Source organism: Sinocyclocheilus grahami, unplaced genomic scaffold (assembly GCF_001515645.1).
Source record: "Sinocyclocheilus grahami isolate Dianchi unplaced genomic scaffold, SAMN03320097.WGS_v1.1 scaffold140.1, whole genome shotgun sequence".
Taxonomy (NCBI): domain Eukaryota; kingdom Metazoa; phylum Chordata; class Actinopteri; order Cypriniformes; family Cyprinidae; genus Sinocyclocheilus; species Sinocyclocheilus grahami.
Window position 1 is genome coordinate 158,319 of NW_015505319.1, and position 19,508 is coordinate 177,826.

General features: G+C 36.3%; 1 protein-coding gene across 1 annotated transcript in view; it reads left to right on the plus strand.

The window, feature by feature from the left end:
- Positions 1-19,508, plus strand: part of LOC107591303 (aryl hydrocarbon receptor nuclear translocator 2-like) — an 82,857-nt gene that overhangs the window by 16,948 nt on the left and 46,401 nt on the right. Inside the window, exons 5-7 of the mRNA XM_016280427.1 lie at positions 1,169-1,382; positions 2,971-3,184; positions 16,374-16,476. Coding sequence (XP_016135913.1) covers positions 1,169-1,382; positions 2,971-3,184; positions 16,374-16,476 — 531 coding nt within the window. The remainder of the gene's footprint in view (positions 1-1,168; positions 1,383-2,970; positions 3,185-16,373; positions 16,477-19,508) is intronic.

Consider the following 19,508-nt stretch of genomic DNA (forward strand, 5'->3'; position numbering starts at 1 on the left):
ATATATATATATATATATATATATATATATATATATATATATGTGTGTGTATGTGGGTCAAAGACAGATGTCCGCATCAAAATAAATTTACAAAAGTGATTTTATGTCCATAGAGAGCACATTAAATGCAAGTAAAGTGTCTACTTTTAAGGTTTCAAATAAGTTTTTGGAGAATAAAATGTCAAAATTGGGTTGGAATAATGTTCCATTGTCATTCAGTGTAACACTTATAGTTATGTAAAAATTCAAACAACATGCTTATTCTGACCTGTACATATTAAAATATATAAAAGAATAAGTGAGCATATTAAATTTTAGTAAAAAATTCTTACTGACAAATAGGCAAAACCTAGGATAGTGGCACATTTAAAAAATTTTAAATAACTAATTAGTATTTGGGATGAAAGTAATTCATTTTTTATCAATCATATCAATCATAAATTGATTTTTGTTGTAAATATGCCTGACAAGATTGTTACACTGAATGGCATTTTAGAGGGTGTCTTCTGTAAATCAGGGAAAAATGTATGATATTTATTTATTTTTTGTTGGAAAAACAACAATATAAAGCAGTATTGTTTTTATGCTTAAACCCTTTTTCGCCTTTGACCCATATATATATATATATATATATACACACACTTTTTTATTAAGAATAATTATTGTTGTATTTTATTGCTATGGCAATAAGTGTGTAGGTTTTTGTATTTTATATATTTTAATATAATATTTTAATAATTATTATTGTGTTTTTGTTTATTACTGTGGTATTTTTATTGATATAACTAGTAAATTTATTATACTAATTTATAGTACCGTAATATGTTCTTACGATACTCTTAACAGCACATAACATAATTTTATATATATATATATATATATATATATAATTGCTATATATACATTTTATTTTACTATAACTTTTATTATAATACTAATATTACATATATTAAAACAATAATAACTTAAATAATAATTATTATATTATGCATTATAAAATAATATACAATAAATTATTATTATTTTAATATAATTTAACAAAACAAAATGGTAAAGTTTTGATATCTTTAATGGTAATTATCCACTACCTGTGGTCCTGTAGTTGTAAAAGGGCTGTGCGACTCTCATTACATGCTAATGATAATGCAATATTCCTCTCTCCATTCAGAGAGAACCACAGTGAGATTGAGCGTCGCCGGCGTAACAAGATGACCCTGTACATCACAGAGCTGTCGGACATGGTGCCCACCTGCAGCGCGCTAGCGAGGAAACCAGACAAGCTCACCATCCTGCGCATGGCCGTCTCACACATGAAGTCCATGAGGGGAACGGGTAACAAGTCAACTGACGGCGCTTACAAACCCTCCTTCCTGACTGAACAGGTGAGAAATCACTCGCCTGAAACATTCGACAAAACAACAAAGGACAAAAAATGGCCTTAAAATCATACATTGGCATTTATTCACCCTATAAAGCCTACTGTATCATACTTGATATGTGACCCTGGAACACAAAAGCAGTCTTAAGTCGCTGGGGTATATTTGTAGCAATATCCAAAAATACATTGTATGGGTCAAAATTATAGATTTTTCTTTTATGCCAAAAATCATTAGGATATTAAGTAAAGATCATGTTCCACGAAGATATTTTGTAAATGTCCTACTGTACATATTTTAAAATTTTAATTTTTGATTAGTAATATGCATTGCTAAGAACTTCATTTGGACAAACTTAAAGGCGATTTTCTCTATATTTAGATTTTTTTTGCACCCTCAGATTCCAGATTCTCAAATAATTGTATCTCGATGCCAAAAATCATTAGGATATTAAGTAAAGATCATGTTCCACGAAGATATTTTGTAAATGTCCTACTGTACATATTTTAAAATTTTAATTTTTGATTAGTAATATGCATTGCTAAGAACTTCATTTGGACAAACTTAAAGGCGATTTTCTCTATATTTAGATTTTTTTTGCACCCTCAGATTCCAGATTCTCAAATAATTGTATCTCGACCAAATATTGTCCAATCCTAACAAACCATACATCAATGGAAAGCGTATGTATTCAGCTTTCAGATGATGTATACATCTCAATTTGGAAAAATTTACCCTTATGCTGGTTTTGTGGTCCAGGGTCACATATGCACATTTTCGGAGGCCTCTAAATGATCAACATTATCAAAACTTTAAAAACCTGTTGTTCAAAATCTACTAGATGCCTTCTGTTTTCAGATTGATAGTTGATACTTTTTTATTTTATTTTATTTTTATTTTTTTTAGCAATTAAGAGGTATTTTAGAATAATTGTAAAACACTCACTAGACATTGGTTATTATTATCTTATTTTTTTTCTTTTTTTTTAAATCATGGTAAAATTTAAGTATCAAATATGATCATCAGGCTTGAGGAAGGTTTATTTGTTTGTCTCTCAATCATCACTGTATTGCACTGCATTATATGTTCTGAAACTACAGAGCTTTGTTCATAAAACTAATCATTTAAATATTACCTTGCTAAGGCAATTGATATTTATATGCATTTTATGTAAGTAGTCTGTTGTACTGTAATAAGGATCTCATTGATTTACATTACAAGCTATCAGAATCATATCTTATTTTTTGGCCATATAAATATCAACAGCTGCACCAAATCGCATATTTTTGCTCATTTATGAATACAATTAGGTGTTTGTTCCTCCTCAAATATGAGCTTCATATTCTCTCTATATCATACTATATGAGCCATAAAATACTGATGCATCAAATATTATACTCAACAAAATGCACATGCTTTTTTCAGACTATTATTTCTTATGCCAGGCTTTACAGGGCTAATATTGCTATTAAAATACCCAAAATATACTATATTTTTATGCTATATGTACGATATTCCATACCTAAACATATGCAAAATGTGTATAAAAAAACACTTTTGAAAGTCCTTTAAGCATCATTTGAAACTGTCACAGGAACTGAAGCACTTGATTCTGGAGGCGGCTGACGGCTTCCTGTTCGTGGTGGCGGCCGAGACGGGTCGCGTTATCTACGTATCAGATTCTGTCACTCCTGTTCTGAACCAGCTGCAGTCCGAGTGGTTTGGCAGCACGCTCTTTGAGCAGGTCCATCCGGATGACGTGGACAAACTGAGGGAACAGCTGAGCACATCTGAGAACTCAATGACAGGTGAGAGACAGACACTCAATACTGGTGGATCGCTGGGGAACAGGGAATTATCGGGCTTCTCTCGCTTCAGAATCGCAGCGCAACATTGTCCGCAGCACAAGTTCTTACGGCTGGGCGATGGATAAGATAAATGTCAGGCTTAGCTTTAGTCATGGAGTCAGACTCAGCAGTTTGGAAGAGCTGAGCCAACACATTTCCATCTCAGTCTGGTTGAATTCCTGGCAATTCATATTTTTGGTGCTTACAACATGTGTTTTGTCATATTGGGACTTGAACTTGCAAAGTTAATTGAATTCAAATGACTGTTATTATATGATGATATATTGAATTAAAAGCGGAATGACAATACAACTACTATACTATATATATATATATATATACTATAGGGGAAGTCATGGCCTAATGGTTGGAGAGTCGGACTCGTAACCCAAAGGTTGCGGGTTCGAGTCTCATACCAGCAGGGATTGTAGGTGGCGGGAGTGAATGTACAGCGCTCTCTTCCACCTTCAATACCACGACTGAGGTGCCCTTGTGTGTGTGTTCACTGCTGTGTGTGTGCACTTTGGATGGGATAAATGCAGAGCACTAATTCCGAGTATGGGTCACCATACTTGGCCACATGTCACGTCACTTTATACTCACTTTATATAATAATAGGTTGTAGATTCTTTATAATAAAAAAAATCATGTTATTTTAAAAGGATTTGATATTTGATCAAAAATACAGTAAAAATGAGATATTGTGAAATATTACAATTTCAAATAGATGTTTTCTTTATCCATCCAAAGTGCACACACACAGCAGTGAACACACACACACCGTGAACACACACCCGGAGCAGTGGGCAGCCATTATTTTGCTGCGGCGCCCGGGGAGCAGTTGGGGGTTCGGTGCCTTGCTCAAGGGCTCCTCAGTCGTGGTATTGAAGGTGGGAGAGAGCGCTGTACATTCACTCCCCCCACCTACAATCCCTGCCGGTACGAGACTCGAACCCGCAACCTTTGGGTTACGAGTCCGACTCTCTAACAATTAGGCCACGACTTCCACCTTATTATTATTACATAATCACAATTATTCCTGTGATTTCAAAGCTGAATTTTCAGCATCATTCCTCCAGTCTTCAGTGTCACATGATCCTTCAGAAATCATTCTAATATGCTGATTTGCTGCTCAAGAAACACTTTTTTTATTATTATCAGTGTTCAAAATAGTCGTGCTGCTTCATATTGTTGTGGAAACCATGATGCATTTTTATTCAGGATTCTTTGATGAATAGAAAGTTCAAAAGGATTTATTTTAAATGGAAATGTGTTGTAACATAAAAGTCTTCACTGTCACTTTTGATCATTTTAATGCAATTTTGCTGAATAATCGTAATAATTTCTTGCAATGTCAAGAATTCACAGCGATGCTCGTGAGACAAGATAGCAAAAACACTCAAGGGTAAATGTAAATTGACTATTTAATTGATTTTAAGAAGCATTTTAAGTGGACTTCAAGGAAAAACATACAGTGCTACACAACAGTGTAGTGCTGAATGCGTTCTCTTTTAATATTTCTCTGCAGGGAACATTGATGCGCGTACAGATGCCTCATTAGTATTTGAGGCGAGAGCGAGTCAGCGGTATAACTTTAATCAGCTGTGAGGTTTTCAAACGGACCGCTGATTGTTTATGACAATTTGCATTCAAAGTTTGAACAAACAGTTGAAAATCCAGCTAATGAACTTTCTGAGAACATAATTGCAAAAGTTGGCTTTTCATTTTTTTTTTAATAGAACAAAAACGAGTGCTTGCATGATCAGAATGTCAAAGGATTCCGTGAACATAAATATGTGATAGACATTCAAGTCAATGTTGAGGGAGAATCATATACAGCTGTTACACTGTAATGTTTGAGTAAAGATGATTCCTTTAAACCAAATGGTTTGTATAGATTTAGCTTTGCTTGTTTCGATCTCAGACTTTGACTTGGCCCTCTCAGACATGGAAACTCACTCTGTTAATGTTAAATATCATAGTCATGTTGCATCAATCTTGTCTTTTTTGGGAATTTGATCACAGACAGATGTTTTGACATTCTACTGCCAAATTTACTGGCAGAATTCAGTGGTTCTGTGGAAATGGTTGCTATGTGATGTACATATTCCCTCTCCGTTAACCCCACGTTCCAATTAGGTTTTGGTGTTGGCATGCACTGATTTGTTTTCTGCAGACATAAAGCTTTGTTTGTCTTCCAGAAAGTTTAATTTTATTTGTACATTGTTCATGCGCGATTCTGATGATATTAAACTAACTTTGACAGAGAGCAGCTTTTTTTGGAGAGCAGTTTTTTTGTCATTTATAGTACCAATAAACAGAGTAAAGATTAAAAATAGTTGACTAATTAAAATGGACTGATTTTATTTGTGACCATTTTAGGTTCAGTATAGCACTGTGGATGATTGCTGCTATTAGATGATTAGATCACGTTTTTGGGGCTGATGCATAAGTTTTAGATATTTGTTTTTCTACTCCCTCCTTAGTGACTTTTGAACTGTTTCTTATATATTCAACCACACAAGGAGTTGTATAATACCAGGAGAAAGCTATCCATCAGCATTCACATTCATCTTCAAGGAATTGTTCACCCAAAAATGAAAATTTGTAGAATATTTACTGAAGATGTAGATGAGTTTGTTTCTTCATCAGAACAGACTTGGAGAAATGTAGCATTGCATCACTTGCTCACCAGTGGATGTTCTGCAGTGAATGGGTGCCGTCAGAATGAGAGTCCAAACAGCTGATAAAAACATCACAATAATCCACAGATTAACCTCTTGAAGTGAAAAGCTACATGTTTGCAAAAAACTAATTCATCAAGAAGTTTTTGACTTCAAACAAGCCCTCTATCCATAATATTGTTTACTCCAGTGAAAAAGTCATCTTGTCTGAATCAAGAGAGAAATATGCACAGATCAAACACTGTTTACAAACAAAAAGTGTCCAAAACAGTTCTAAACAAATATGTCGGTAGATTTTGATGTGAGCGACAACAGGAGATGGATCTTTTTAACTGGAGGAAACGGTACTATGAATTATGGACTTATATTTTGGCCAGAAGTGACGGTTTAAAGTTAAAATGCCATTGCTGAGCAAGTGATGTAATGCTACATTTCTCCAAATCTGTTTCGATGAAGAAACAAACTCCTCTACATCTAGGATGGCCTGAGAATGCAAATTTTAATTTTTAGGTGAACTATTCTTTTAATTGCAATTGAAGACTGCAAATTCAATCAGAGGCAAAGAGTATTTCTGATTGGCCGGACCACTCATGAGACTCTTTTTGCTGTTTACCTAGGCTAGTGCTGTCACAGAGACTGATTTGATTTCTCCAGACATCTATTTCAATGATATCTGTCAGATAGATCAGCATTTTATGCATGGTATTATCCCAAAATTGCTTGCAGTACATTTAATGCAAGTTATTTTTAAATTGTCTTTGCATATTATAGGGAGTTCAACTGCTTCACCACTGTGCAATATAAATGCATGCTTACTGAATCATGCACGTGTCCTCAATGCTCTAAATAATGTAAACTTGCTCACAGTAAGTGTTTCACTTTGTGTGTTTCTCCACTAGAAGGCGCTAGACACATACAGCAAACACAGCCTCTTTTCATCATTTGTGGACACCCTCAACATTTTTGAGTAAACCACAGGATGAATTTCTCTCCTCAGATACTGACAAAAATCAAATAAAATTTACTGTGGGCAATCTTTCCATCTCATCCTCATTGAAATGCTGCTGAATATTTTGAAGGAGTCATGTAATTTTGAATGCATAATCTGTCAGATATTCCTTCAGATATGCATTGGCAAGGTTATTTTAGTTTGGCCTTTTTTGGTTTTTATTTTTAATACTATTTTCAAGTTTCTTCAATGCCTTTGTTAATTTTAATTCAGTTTTTATATCAAGGAAATTGTTTATTTTATTTTATTTTACCAAAGTTACTTTTTTTTTTTTTTTACAAAGTGACTTGCATTGCATTAAAGTTGTGAATTTAACAAGTTCACACATTCCCTGAATGAATATTGAATGATATTTTTTTCTATTATTATTATTATTATTATTATTTTAGTTTCAGTTTTAGTCTTGTAGTTAGGATATATGTGACCCTGGATCACAAAAGCAGTCTTAAGTCGCTGGGGTATATTTGTAGCAATAGCCAAAAATATATTGTATGGGTCAAAATTATTGATTTTTCTTTTATGCCAAAAATCATTAGTATATTAAGTAAAGATCATGTTCCATGAAGATATTTTGTAAATTTCCTACCATAAATATATCAAAACTTAATTTTTGATTAGTAATATGCATTGCTAAGGACTTCATTTGGACAACTTTAAAGGCGATTTTCTCATTATTTAGATTTATTTGCACCCTCAGATTCCAGATCTTCAAATAGTCGTGTCTCGGCCAAATATTGTCCTATCCTAACAAACCATTCATCAATGGAAAGCTTATTTATTCAGTTTCCGATTGTTTTAAATCTCAATTTTGAAAAATTGACACTTAAGACTGGCTTTGTGGTTTCCTCCTGGTGCATATTTAGTGGGGTCCAGAAATGTCCACATCTGGGGTTTCATTTATTTTCTTTCATTTAAACTTTTTATTTTTTATTTTTAATGTTTATGAAAGAAGTCTATAATGCTCACAAAGCCTGCATTTATTTGATCAAAATATAAGAACAGTAATATTATTGAATATCTTTTTCCATTTAAAATAACTGTTCAATCATTGCATGTTAACTCACAGAGGTCCCCAGGTAAAAATAAAATACATAAATAAATTCTGGTGAAAGAAATAAAGAAGAAAGGCAAAATATTGTGTATATACTGACTAATCCACTATTTTGTAGTGCCAGATTTATTACTATTAATTACAGGAAGGAAATTGACTTTAGAAAGATGGCAGTATCATTATTTTATTTTTACGCTGAGATTAGTGGGTCGATTTGTAAAATCTGTTGACTTTAGCCATCTTTGTTGCATTATGTGCCAATAGCGACAGTTCAAAAATGGGAAAAGGCACTTTTTGTGTTTTTTCCCAAAGTTTGCATGCCTGTACCTCAATAAGTATTAAAAATGTCTTAACATCCTGGTTTTTAACACACTTTTCTTTTAGCATCTTAATTTGTAAGGCCCTGTATGGTTCATTTCCAGAGATATAGGGATGTCAGTGTGGAAAATTGTACACATTTGTAATGGTCAAAAACCAAATATGGGTCACTTTGCATACAGCTAATACTTTTTATTTTTTATTTTTTTATTTTTTAAGAGGAATGTCTGAATAACAAATAATGTTGGAACTCTAAAAGTTATTTTTTTCTTCTTCTCAGGATTCTTTGATGAATAGAAAGTTCAAAAGAACAACATTTATTTGAAATGGAAATCTTTTGTAACATTACAAATGTCTTTACTGTCACTTTTAATCAATTTAATGGGTCCTTGCTGAATAAAAGTATCATTGCTTTTAAAAAAAAGTCAAACTTTTGAACGGTAGTGTAAATTGTAATGACAAAATTGTGCCAAATTGAAGCGTTTTCACTGGGGCTCTCAGATCCAATTTTACATCATATAAAAATTCTCCAGAAAAGGGCTATAAGGAATTTCCTTTCCAATCAAAGAAACTCGCAAGTTTAGAAAGAATTCCGTCCTTGCAGAATGTCCAGATAAAATATTGCGGTTAAAATATGCCGCTCTTGATGAGGTTTTGATAACCTCATATGTTTTAGGGATAAAGCGATCAAATGAAGCGGCCAAGGGAGATATTTTCCATGTCTCCTCGAACTCTCCTCCACTAATGTGTTCTCGATGCTGGAATGTTAAGGGTTGGCTCTGCATACATAATTGATTAAGAGTGATTTGGGCTGCTTCGTATGTGTGTGTCTATGTGTGTGTGTGTGTGTGTGTTGCCCTGAAGTGGGAAATGATGGCTGGAGACACCATCCATCAGACCACACAACATCACACACCTGTGTACAACTACGTGATCTGTTCTTGTCTCATATACATAATCTCATATATGGAAACACTTTTCTTGAAGCCTGCATTTGTAATGCATCATAATAGTATTCTTTATGCGTTATGATTTTTATATATGACATGTTTTGGAATCACATAAAAACACATTAATGTTTATGCTTTTAAAGAGTGTTATGACTTGTTAAATGTATAATATAATATAAATAGCATGAGACATCAGATTGAATGTTGATCTTAAAGGCAGAGTAAGTGATTTCTGGTAGCCAATGTTGATATTTGAAATCACCAAAACAAACACGCCCCTACCCCAAAAGAGTCTTGCCCCTATTTTGATAGCTCCGCCCCACACATACGTACGCAACCCAGGCAACGATTAGTTCTGTGAAACAAAGCAAAACCAATGTTACAGCGTGTCTACGGACGTGAGTGGCGCGGCGCAACAAATCCCGACCGAAAACTGCTGCCGGGTTCTATTTATGACGTGCTGACACACATTTCAAATGGTTTTCAGCAGTCGTTTGATCGCGTCCAGTGTAGGCAGACTTCAGCTGTTGTAGACACGGTGTTACTCACCTATTGAGAAGAAACAAAGCAACCTCGGCGTCTGATCGCAGGCCTCCGCTCCTTGAGTTCTCTCCAGCGCTGGAAAGCTGATCCGATATTTACACGGGTCCTACTTCTTGCCTTATCGTTCCGCAGACGTTTTCCTCTTTTGTTTTTATCCACCATCTCTATCTTTCTGTCGCTCGGCTCGGCTAATGTCCGTCCCATGCACTGAAAGCTCTCTCCTCCACATCACGAGTAGACACGCCCCTTATTGCTGATTGGCTACAAGTTTGTTTTGCGATTCGGCCCGAATCAGTTTTCTAAAGTGTTTTTGAAAAATCGCATACCCTGCCTTTATTGCATTATACTCTTTAAAGCTGTAACCATGAATAGGAAAGTATTGTAATGCATTATAGCTCTGGTTGTTCACTGGCACAGTGAATAACCAAATGAAGCATAAAGAATGGCCCACGGAGGGCATTTCTGCCATTTAGAGCCATTTTTACATAACATTAGTTATGCACTTAATGCCACGAGTCGCAAATTCTGTTGAACTATCAGAATTTTTGCGAAAGCAATTCATCTTCATGGTGACAAAATTAAATATTTTCTCATCAATTATTAAAGCGTGCATTGTGACATGCAAAGAATGCACAAATTAGTTTTTGTTGCCCGTAGCCTACATATCTAAACTTGTTTACAAGTTTTGTGAGCTACGAACTGTAGCATGAAATGCAAACGAATGAATGATCTTAGGACAATGAGCTCAGATATATGAGAATGCTGGTGATTTGGACAATAATATATGTATTATTGTTTGTAAAGCATGGTGCAAGTGTTTGCCATCATGGGGTTGATTCCAAAGGAATGCAAGGCTTGATCAAATGAATATCTGCTTTGGATGAAAGTTTATTCTGAATGCATCAACGTAAGAGGTGAACATAAGTAACCAGATACGTTTTGCCTTAAGGTTATAGATTCAAGTGACATCCCGACCTGAAATTCTCTCTAGAAATTAAACATGAAGTGCCTTAATGGGACTTAAACTCTGTAGTTGATGACTAAACTGATCCATTTTTCCAGAGTTTAATTTTATAAACATACTTCACTGATTAAGAAAGTTCTCATTACAAGCTTTATTTTTTTATTCATATCCATCTTTTTCAGTGATTTCTCTGGCAACACTGTCTGTTTGTCCTTCCATCTATGACGGTCTTGTCGACGGCGACTGCCGCCCAAATATTTAACTTGGCTGGGGTTGGTGTCCTGGGATGTTTGCCATTTTTTTTGCTCAGTTCATTTTTAGAATAATAATGATACATTTGCCCACCACAGATAAGAAACAATGGAGCCTGTGTGGCAGAACGGGGCATATATGTGCTAATGAAACGGGCCTTTGCCCAGATTCCACACTGTGCATTTTTCTTCTCAGAGGATTTGGGGATTTTGATTGGATGTCCTTGCGGTTCTGGGACCGATCTTGGAGTTCTGGCTAACATTTCCTCATTCCTCCAAGCGTTGTCCTTAGATCCCCTTCAGGTGGTCACGGAATTGAAGTTGGAGGAGCCGTGCTTTTCAGGAGGTGAAGTTCCCATGAGTTGGGCTTCTTGAAAGATCAACCAAAGTTCTCCCGATGTGGAAGCATCCAGGGAAAGTGGGCCAAAGCAAACCCCACCTGCTGAGCTCTGCTTTGGGAAGCAGGAGGCTGAGGAACGGTCATCCAAACCCACGCAGGTCTTCAAAACAGCACACCATCATGCGTGCATGACTAGCACTTACTCATATCAGTGCAAACAAGAAGATTGATTGAGGTGCGATTTAAAGAGAGTTACCGTTAAACTGGTCAATGGCTTTTATTGTGTCCTTCACCAACTTCAAACCATGAGGTCAATCGAATTCAAAGTTGAGTTCTGTTGCCTATTGCAAGTGGTTGTTTGTTTTGGTTTATTGTGGCCCTCGTCTTGGAAGCATCTGGTTACACTTATCCATCTGTTGACATCCCACCTCTAAAAATCTTGTGGGTGTCTTATATGGCACAAACTGTTTCTTTACATTGCTTAATAATCTTGAAGTATGCAACGCCAAATCTCAAACCATCATGGATATATGATTAGCACTTACTCATACGAGAGGAAACACGGAGATTGGTTGAGGCGCGATTAAAGAGAGGTAAAGTAAAACTGGTCAGTGGCTTTTATTGTGTCCTTCTCCAAGTTCAAACCATGAGATCAATTGAATTCAAAAGTTGAATTCTGTTTCCTATTGCAAATGGTTGTTTGTTTTGGTTCATTGTTGTCCTCGTCTTGGATGTGTCTGGTTCCACTTAGTCTCAGACTTAGACATCATGCCCACAGACTGCTGTCTGAACGTCTGATGCATAAGGCACAGAAATGGGAAACACGTTGGGAGTTTAGAAGTCGTCATCTGATTGGTTGAATTCTACAGGATTTCTTGGAAATGTGTGTGTCGCCATCTTTAACTGTCCACCAGGAAACAAAGCTGTTGTGACGCCTAAACCCCCTTGTGAAAAAAGAAAGCCATTGTTTATTGGTATCAACTAAATACTGGATTTTCGAAAGTTTGAGAAGTTCACAACCTAGACTCTGCACTGTTGCAGGAAACTGGTATGATTTTCTTGAATGAATGATTTATTGGTTGCACGCCAGTCTGTTATTGTAGGGACATTGACTTTACATTTTCATGCCCCAACAAAACAAACTGCGATTGGTTGGTTGTCTGTCAGATGGCCTGGGCGATCCTTGGCCAGTGAAAGCTGCGATGGAGTCAAGACCTTCTGCTGTCATTCTGAAGGTTTGGCTACACAAAACTAGGTTTCACGTATCTATCTGATGACATGCCACCTCTCATTATGTCCCACCTCTCTTGTCTTATATACATGGTGTACAATGTTTCTTTACATTCCTCTGTTATCTTGAAGTATTCAGCGCCAAAACTCAAACCATCAAGCATGTATGCCTAGCACTACTAGAAGACTGATTGATATGCGATTAAAGAGAGTTACCATACAACTCTCTTTACCATGAGGTCAATCGAATTTGAAAGATTAAATCTGTTGCCTATTGCAAAGGGTTGTTTGTTTTGGTTTATTGTTGCCCTCGTTTTGGTAGCATCTGGTTCCACTTACCCATCTGACGACATCCCACCTCTAGATCTCTATATGATTGTCTTATATTCATGGCGCAAGATTTCTTGACGTATTCAGCGCCAAAACTCAGTGTTGGCACTTCATCACAAAAGCCATGTCATCCTACATCATCTCAGAGACACACAAAATGCCGTTTTGACTGCTGGAAGATGTCAGAAAGTCAAAAAAGTTCCGCGTCGGGGAGGCTAGAGGTCAGAGTCATTTTGGAGGTGATTGCAGTTGAAGTCTAATTTGACATCACTAAACTGTTATTATATTGGCCTCGAAATACCTTTTTGCGGTTGAAATAATTTTCCATTTCCAGCTAGGTTTTGCCTTGTTGAAAGGCCGATATTACAGCACGACAGATCCGTTTTTGGTAGGGCAGTGGGTCACCGTCTGGATGATTTACAATTATAGTCCGACTACGTTTATCATCTCCATATGGTTTTTCACCCAATTGTTTGTTGAACAACAACAACCAAGGTCCTCCCTCTTGATGCTCTTGAGTGGTCGTGTTGTTATCCGTCTTCGAGAAGGAGTATTAATAGCTTTTAAATGCTTCCAACGTTCTTGGCGTCTGTCCTTCAGAGTGGAAAGACTTCTCGACAATTAGATCTGCTCCTGGGGGCTTTAGCAGCTGTCACCGGATCAGTTCAGAGACCGCTGCTTCTCCGCTGAAAGGCATGTCAGCTAATTTGTTTATGGAAATAACTTCAGGCTTCAATAATCCTGAGCTTTTGTCCTATAGGTATCAGCATTCCAAGCAGTATAACTCACTCTTTGACTATTGTTGTGGGTGCTTTGTTAAGCCAATAATTTTTTTTTGCTGCTTCTAATTGTGTTCCTCCCTTATTCTAGCTGAGCTGGATGGGGGAAAACAACGTTAAAATGGTTGATTTGATTATTTTAGCCAGTCTTCTGTGCCTTGTAATCGAGCAGATGCTGTAGCGGTGGACGAGATGGTTATAACATTTACTGTGCCTCTGTAGGTGTTTGTGGGCATGTTAGTTGTTTGTTATGGGATTTATTAGGATTGAATGTCTAGTCATTTCAATCTAGTCATTTCAAATGGATGCACAGGGTGCTGCTGTGGATACGTGATGTTGAAGTGATATGAGGTACCGTATTGACCCGAATAGAAGACGACCCCCCTTTTTCCAGATGTACCTTTTGGAAAAAGGCTTTTTAAAAACCAAATCTTGTTTTTTCTCAGTAAAACACATTTTGTCTTCAATTATCTTCATATTGCATATTTTAATTTTTGTTTTGAAAGTATGGTAAAAACTGGTCAAATGTACCAACAATCACATTAAAAAAATATACACTTTTTGATATACCATTAAAAAAACAAAAAAAACAGGTAGCCCATCTGAATTAGGTCATTTAGGCTATCCATCTAATAGTAGCCTACCAAAATCTTATTAACAGTAGAAGTTCAATCTTACCGTAGTCTTCAAATCTGGGTACTGTCTTACGTTTTAAAATCACAAAGGGAGTTTGGTCCCATCAGGCTAATGTGACAGTCACGACTCATGCAGCTGTAAGCTTTTCTTATTCTTTTGTTTTTACTCGCGATCTTTACAACACGCATTACATTGTGTATTTCATGGCACACTCGTTTTATGCGTATTTAGCACCACCTATTGTTGTGGGTGTATTATTGACATGTCAAAGTCTAGACCCTGAATATAAGACGACCGCGTTTTTTCAGATGTATTTCCAAGAAAAAAACATCGTCTTATATTCGGGTCAATACGGTAATAGCAGGTGCATCCAAAGGTCGTTGCAATATTTTGATTCTTATTGGTATATTCGATACTTAATATAGTCATGCATCCCAGCAGATGATGATTCACCTTAATGGATGAAAGTAAATGCATGTGAAACTAAAAATGTGATGGACAGAGTTTTTATCATCACCCTGGTGTCATTAATTAATTTCAGTACTCCTGAAGTGTATTTCTTATTATTAGAAATTGTAATGTTTTTTTTTTTTTAAACAAATATTTTACACATTTGTTTAAAAATATGTATTTTTATCTTTTTAAGATATATATATTTTTAGATAGATCTTTTTTAGATAGGAAAAAAATGTAGGCCTAATAATAATTAAGCAAGAGGCCGTGCTGTATCGTGAAAAAATTACGGCCAAAGGGCATTGATACAGTACCACCTCGAGTACCTTGTTGCTTTTATAAAACTGTTACCACACAATAAAAAATATTAAAACCAAAAATGTATGTATTGAAATGTTACTTTTTTGAAGCAAGTTCGTTAAATGCTGTCCTTCCGCTAAAAAATAGTTCCTGACAGCAACAGTGAACGGCAAGAGAATGTTCTGAACATGCCTCATCTAATGGAGCTTAAATCAAATCAGAGAATCGGAAAGAGAATATTTTAACACCATATATGATATTTTCTCACACACATACATCTGCTTATCTCTCAGCATGAGAAAACGTCTGTTTTCCGTATTTAGTTAGAAAACAGACCGGTTCGGTCTGTTTGCAAGCGTCATTACAGTGTAAACTGATGGACATACAGAATCATACCTGAAACAGAAAACGAAATACAGTAATATTCCTTCCTCACTTCGGAAACTGTAGGCTTCCACACAGACGCGCGCACACATCAACATATCTCCGCATAAGAAGCGTTTATTAGACGGGGGAAGGGTGGGGTCTCAAAATTAAAGATGAAAGATGCAATATAACGCCAGCAGGGGACACTCATACGTCATTAAATAACAAACAAACAGTTAATTTTGCCGAAATACATAATAAATGAAACGGTTTTGATGCTATATCATTGATTACTTATGTTGCTAAGGGTGTTGCTCAGTGATGCACAGAACCGTTGGGTGAAGCCGTCATAGCCGTGCTGTGTCGTGAATAAAACACAGCTGCTGACCAATCAGAATCGAGGAATTGAACTAACTGTTTTATAATAATTAATATATTGATTTAATATAATGATTTTTGAAGGATCATGCAACATTTAAGATTGGAAAAATGACTACTAAAAATTCAGCTTTGCATCACAGGAATAAATTACATTTTAAAACATTAAAATAGAAAACAATTATTTTAAATTGAAATAATATTGGACAGTATTATTGTTTTTACTGTATTTTGATCAAGTAAATGCACTATTGGTGAGCAGAAGAGACTTCTTTCAAAACATTAAAAAGTCTTAATTATTCCAAACTTTGTGTTTTCTGTATGAGAATAATAATAATAATAATAATAATAATTCATTACATTTATATAGCGCTTTTCTAGGCACTCAAAGCACTTTACATTGTCATGTATGATGATGTTACATTTGTAATTCTACCACAAATTAATTTAAAATGCCAATTCATAAGTTAACCTCTTTCCTCTTGTCTGTGTGTGTGTGTGTGTGTGTGTGTGTGTGTGTGTGTGTGTGTGTGTGTGTGTGTGTGTGTGTGTGTGTGTTTATGTCCAGGACGTATTCTGGACCTGAAGACTGGGACAGTGAAGAAGGAAGGACAGCAGTCCTCTATGAGAATGTGTATGGGCTCTAGACGTTCCTTCATCTGCAGAATGAGGTAGAGTTTATGCTCTCCATGAGCTCACAGATCTCATGATCATAATAAAGTGCCCCTATTATGCCATTTTTAAGTTTACTAGTATTGTTTTGGGAGTCTCCTACAATAGGTTTACATGCATGCAAGGTCAAAAAACGCTTTCGTTTTCTTAAAGTGGTGGTTGATTGCGATTTCACTTTTTTAACGTTAGTTAGTGTGTAATGTTGCTGTTTGAGCATAAACAATATCTGCAAAGTTACGAAGCTGAAAGTTCAATGCAAATGGAGATATCGTCAGAATTCTGGCTGTTTAATGCCTACAAAAACGGCTGGTAGGGACTACAAGAGTTACTTCCCGGGTTCGTGACATCACAAACCCAGATAAACCCCGCTCTCGGGAAAAGGCAGCAAAGAATGTAGTCTTTAATAATGTCTGAAAATATGTCAATGAATAACCTGATACAAGTAACATGCGATAAAGTTTGTAATTAAACCATAGTATCCACAAATTTACCTTTGTCTAAGACTCCATGAAATATAATTTAACTTCATAAACCATAAAATGTAATATACTTTTACTGTAATAACCATGGTTAATTTTCATAATAGGTAAACATGGGTCACAAGTTAACACTGACACATTTCCTCGATTCGGCCAGCTGCGTAACGTAATGCCGAGAATAAAATTCTGACTTCATTCCAAAAATCTGTGAAGTAGTGAAGTCAAATAGCTCAGTGTATACATAACTGTTGTCACACATAGCACCTCTATTTAGCTCATGTTCGAAACCCGTGCCAAGCAGGCCTTTTTATTTATTTTCCGTACTTCAGCCGTTACGGGCGATCATACCAATAATTTGTAATCTTTACAAGAATACCAAAACCATGTAATGAGCAAATCTGCGTTTATTTGACAGCTTAATATCACGTCAGTCTGTGCTTTCAGAACCGGCGAATATGCTGCGATCATTCCATCACATCTGGAGCGGAGGACCTGAAACTGGAAGAAGGTCACCAGATAACACGGTCACCAGTGAAACTGTAACACCGGCACCCTCCGCAGCGTTGGTCTGGTTTCATACTCTCTTGATTCTATCGAACCCCGGTGCATTTGTGGTCATTTAACGTCATCATGAACGTGCACAACGTATGATAGAAAACAGAACGTGGGTCATTATATTATGTTTTTTTAATTAATTTGGTGCTATTATGCGCCGCAGAGTAAATGACATATGGGTTTACTGTATGTGAGTCGCATGTAAATGGCTGTTTTGAGGAGACAACCAATTACCATTCATTTGCCACTCTGATTGCAGTTGCTACATGCAAATACACTGCAGGCTCACTCTCGCTCGAATCCAAGGTAAATCAGCAACACTCTCAGCACTTATATGTGTTTTATTGAAGAAAATACATTGTAATCTGCTAAAACGCATACGCAGGTTAATTTACTTCCTGAACAAGTGCGCACCCGAGTCCGTGTTGCTTTCATATTTACGCGAACCGTGCCACAGTTCGAGTGCAATCGAACTCAGACCACCTCCTTCAGGTAGGTTTGGGTTTGTTACCCCGGTGTGCACTCGTGTTCGCATGACAGCTTTCACACTAGCCAAACTTACCAAACTCTGATGTCAAAATCAAACCCGGGTGTGCACCAAACTTGCTAGTGTGAAAGTGCCCTAAGATAACTAACATACTGGCAAGATTTTAAAACATTTTCGTCTTAAATCAATATCTTTTGTCGCCATTATTATTTGGTGAAATGCTGTGTAATAAGTGGTATGACTGCACTGTATCCCTTAAATGTCCATCTAGTTTGAACTTCCCGCTTGCTAGCAATTGCTTTCCTCACGGAAGCAGTGCGTTCAAATATTTAATCTCAAATCAATATTTGATTTTTTGATCCACTTTGCTTCGGGGTCCTGATCACCCTGGCGGTGGTTATTCTGTGATAACAACCGGCTGTATGTACGTTATCCCTTACTTATCAGTTCTTGCTTTCTCTGGTAATCAAACCCATGACCTTTGCATTGTTAGTGCCATGCTGTAGGGCTACAGAAATGTTCTTTACATATTTCTGAAGAATACTGGGAATACTGCAGCATTTAAACACAATAAACACTAAAGGAGCAAAGCTCAGAAAAAAAGTAGAAATCGTAGAGCTTTTTTTTTACTCTAGTCCTACATTGTATGCAATATATGCGAAAACAATGCTGCCTATGATCTAAGCAGTTGCTCTTTGAAACTGTAACACTAAATACTGGCTTGCTGAAAACTGCATCTGCACTGAACCAGTGATAGTAGGCTACTTTCCCCTCCATGTTGCTGATGCATGCACAATGAAAGGTCAGATACCCCACCAGCTTAGCAACAGATAATCAATTTGCTATTAATGAAGTGGTGTGTGAACTTACTGATATTCTCATTTAGCAGTGTGCGTTTCCATGTCACATGTCATGACCATTCTGTATTCCGAATGAATGATTGATTTGCCGCAGTCTACGTTTTTATTGGATGTTCTTTTCATTGATGCAAAATGATAGCCTTGAATTCATTATAACCTAATTAACATAGAGCATTTAATTTGGCTATAAGGAATGCATATGGGATGATTAATTTTGTTAAAGTTACAATTAAAGTGTAACGTCACATCTGTGTTTGAGATCTGTTTTGAGTTGGACTAATTTAGTTCTCTTTCGAATGGTCTCTCCTATTGCGTTGTACGTTTATGGGGTAAACTCCTGTTTACCCTGATACTGAAGCCTGATTTGTTCACGTTCGTGTAGCTGCACAAACAAATGGTGCTTCAACCTGCCAAAAGGGGTAATAATAAATTCATTACTTCATTACATTTATATAGCGCTTTTCTAGGCACTCAAAGCACTTTACATTGTCATGTATGATGATGTTACTTGTACCACAGTACCACAAATTAATTTAAAATGCCAATTCATAAGTTAACCTCTTTCCTCTTGTCTGTGTGTGTGTGTGTGTGTGTGTGTGTGTGTGTTTATGTCCAAGACGTATTCTGGCCCTGAAGACTGGGAAAGAGAA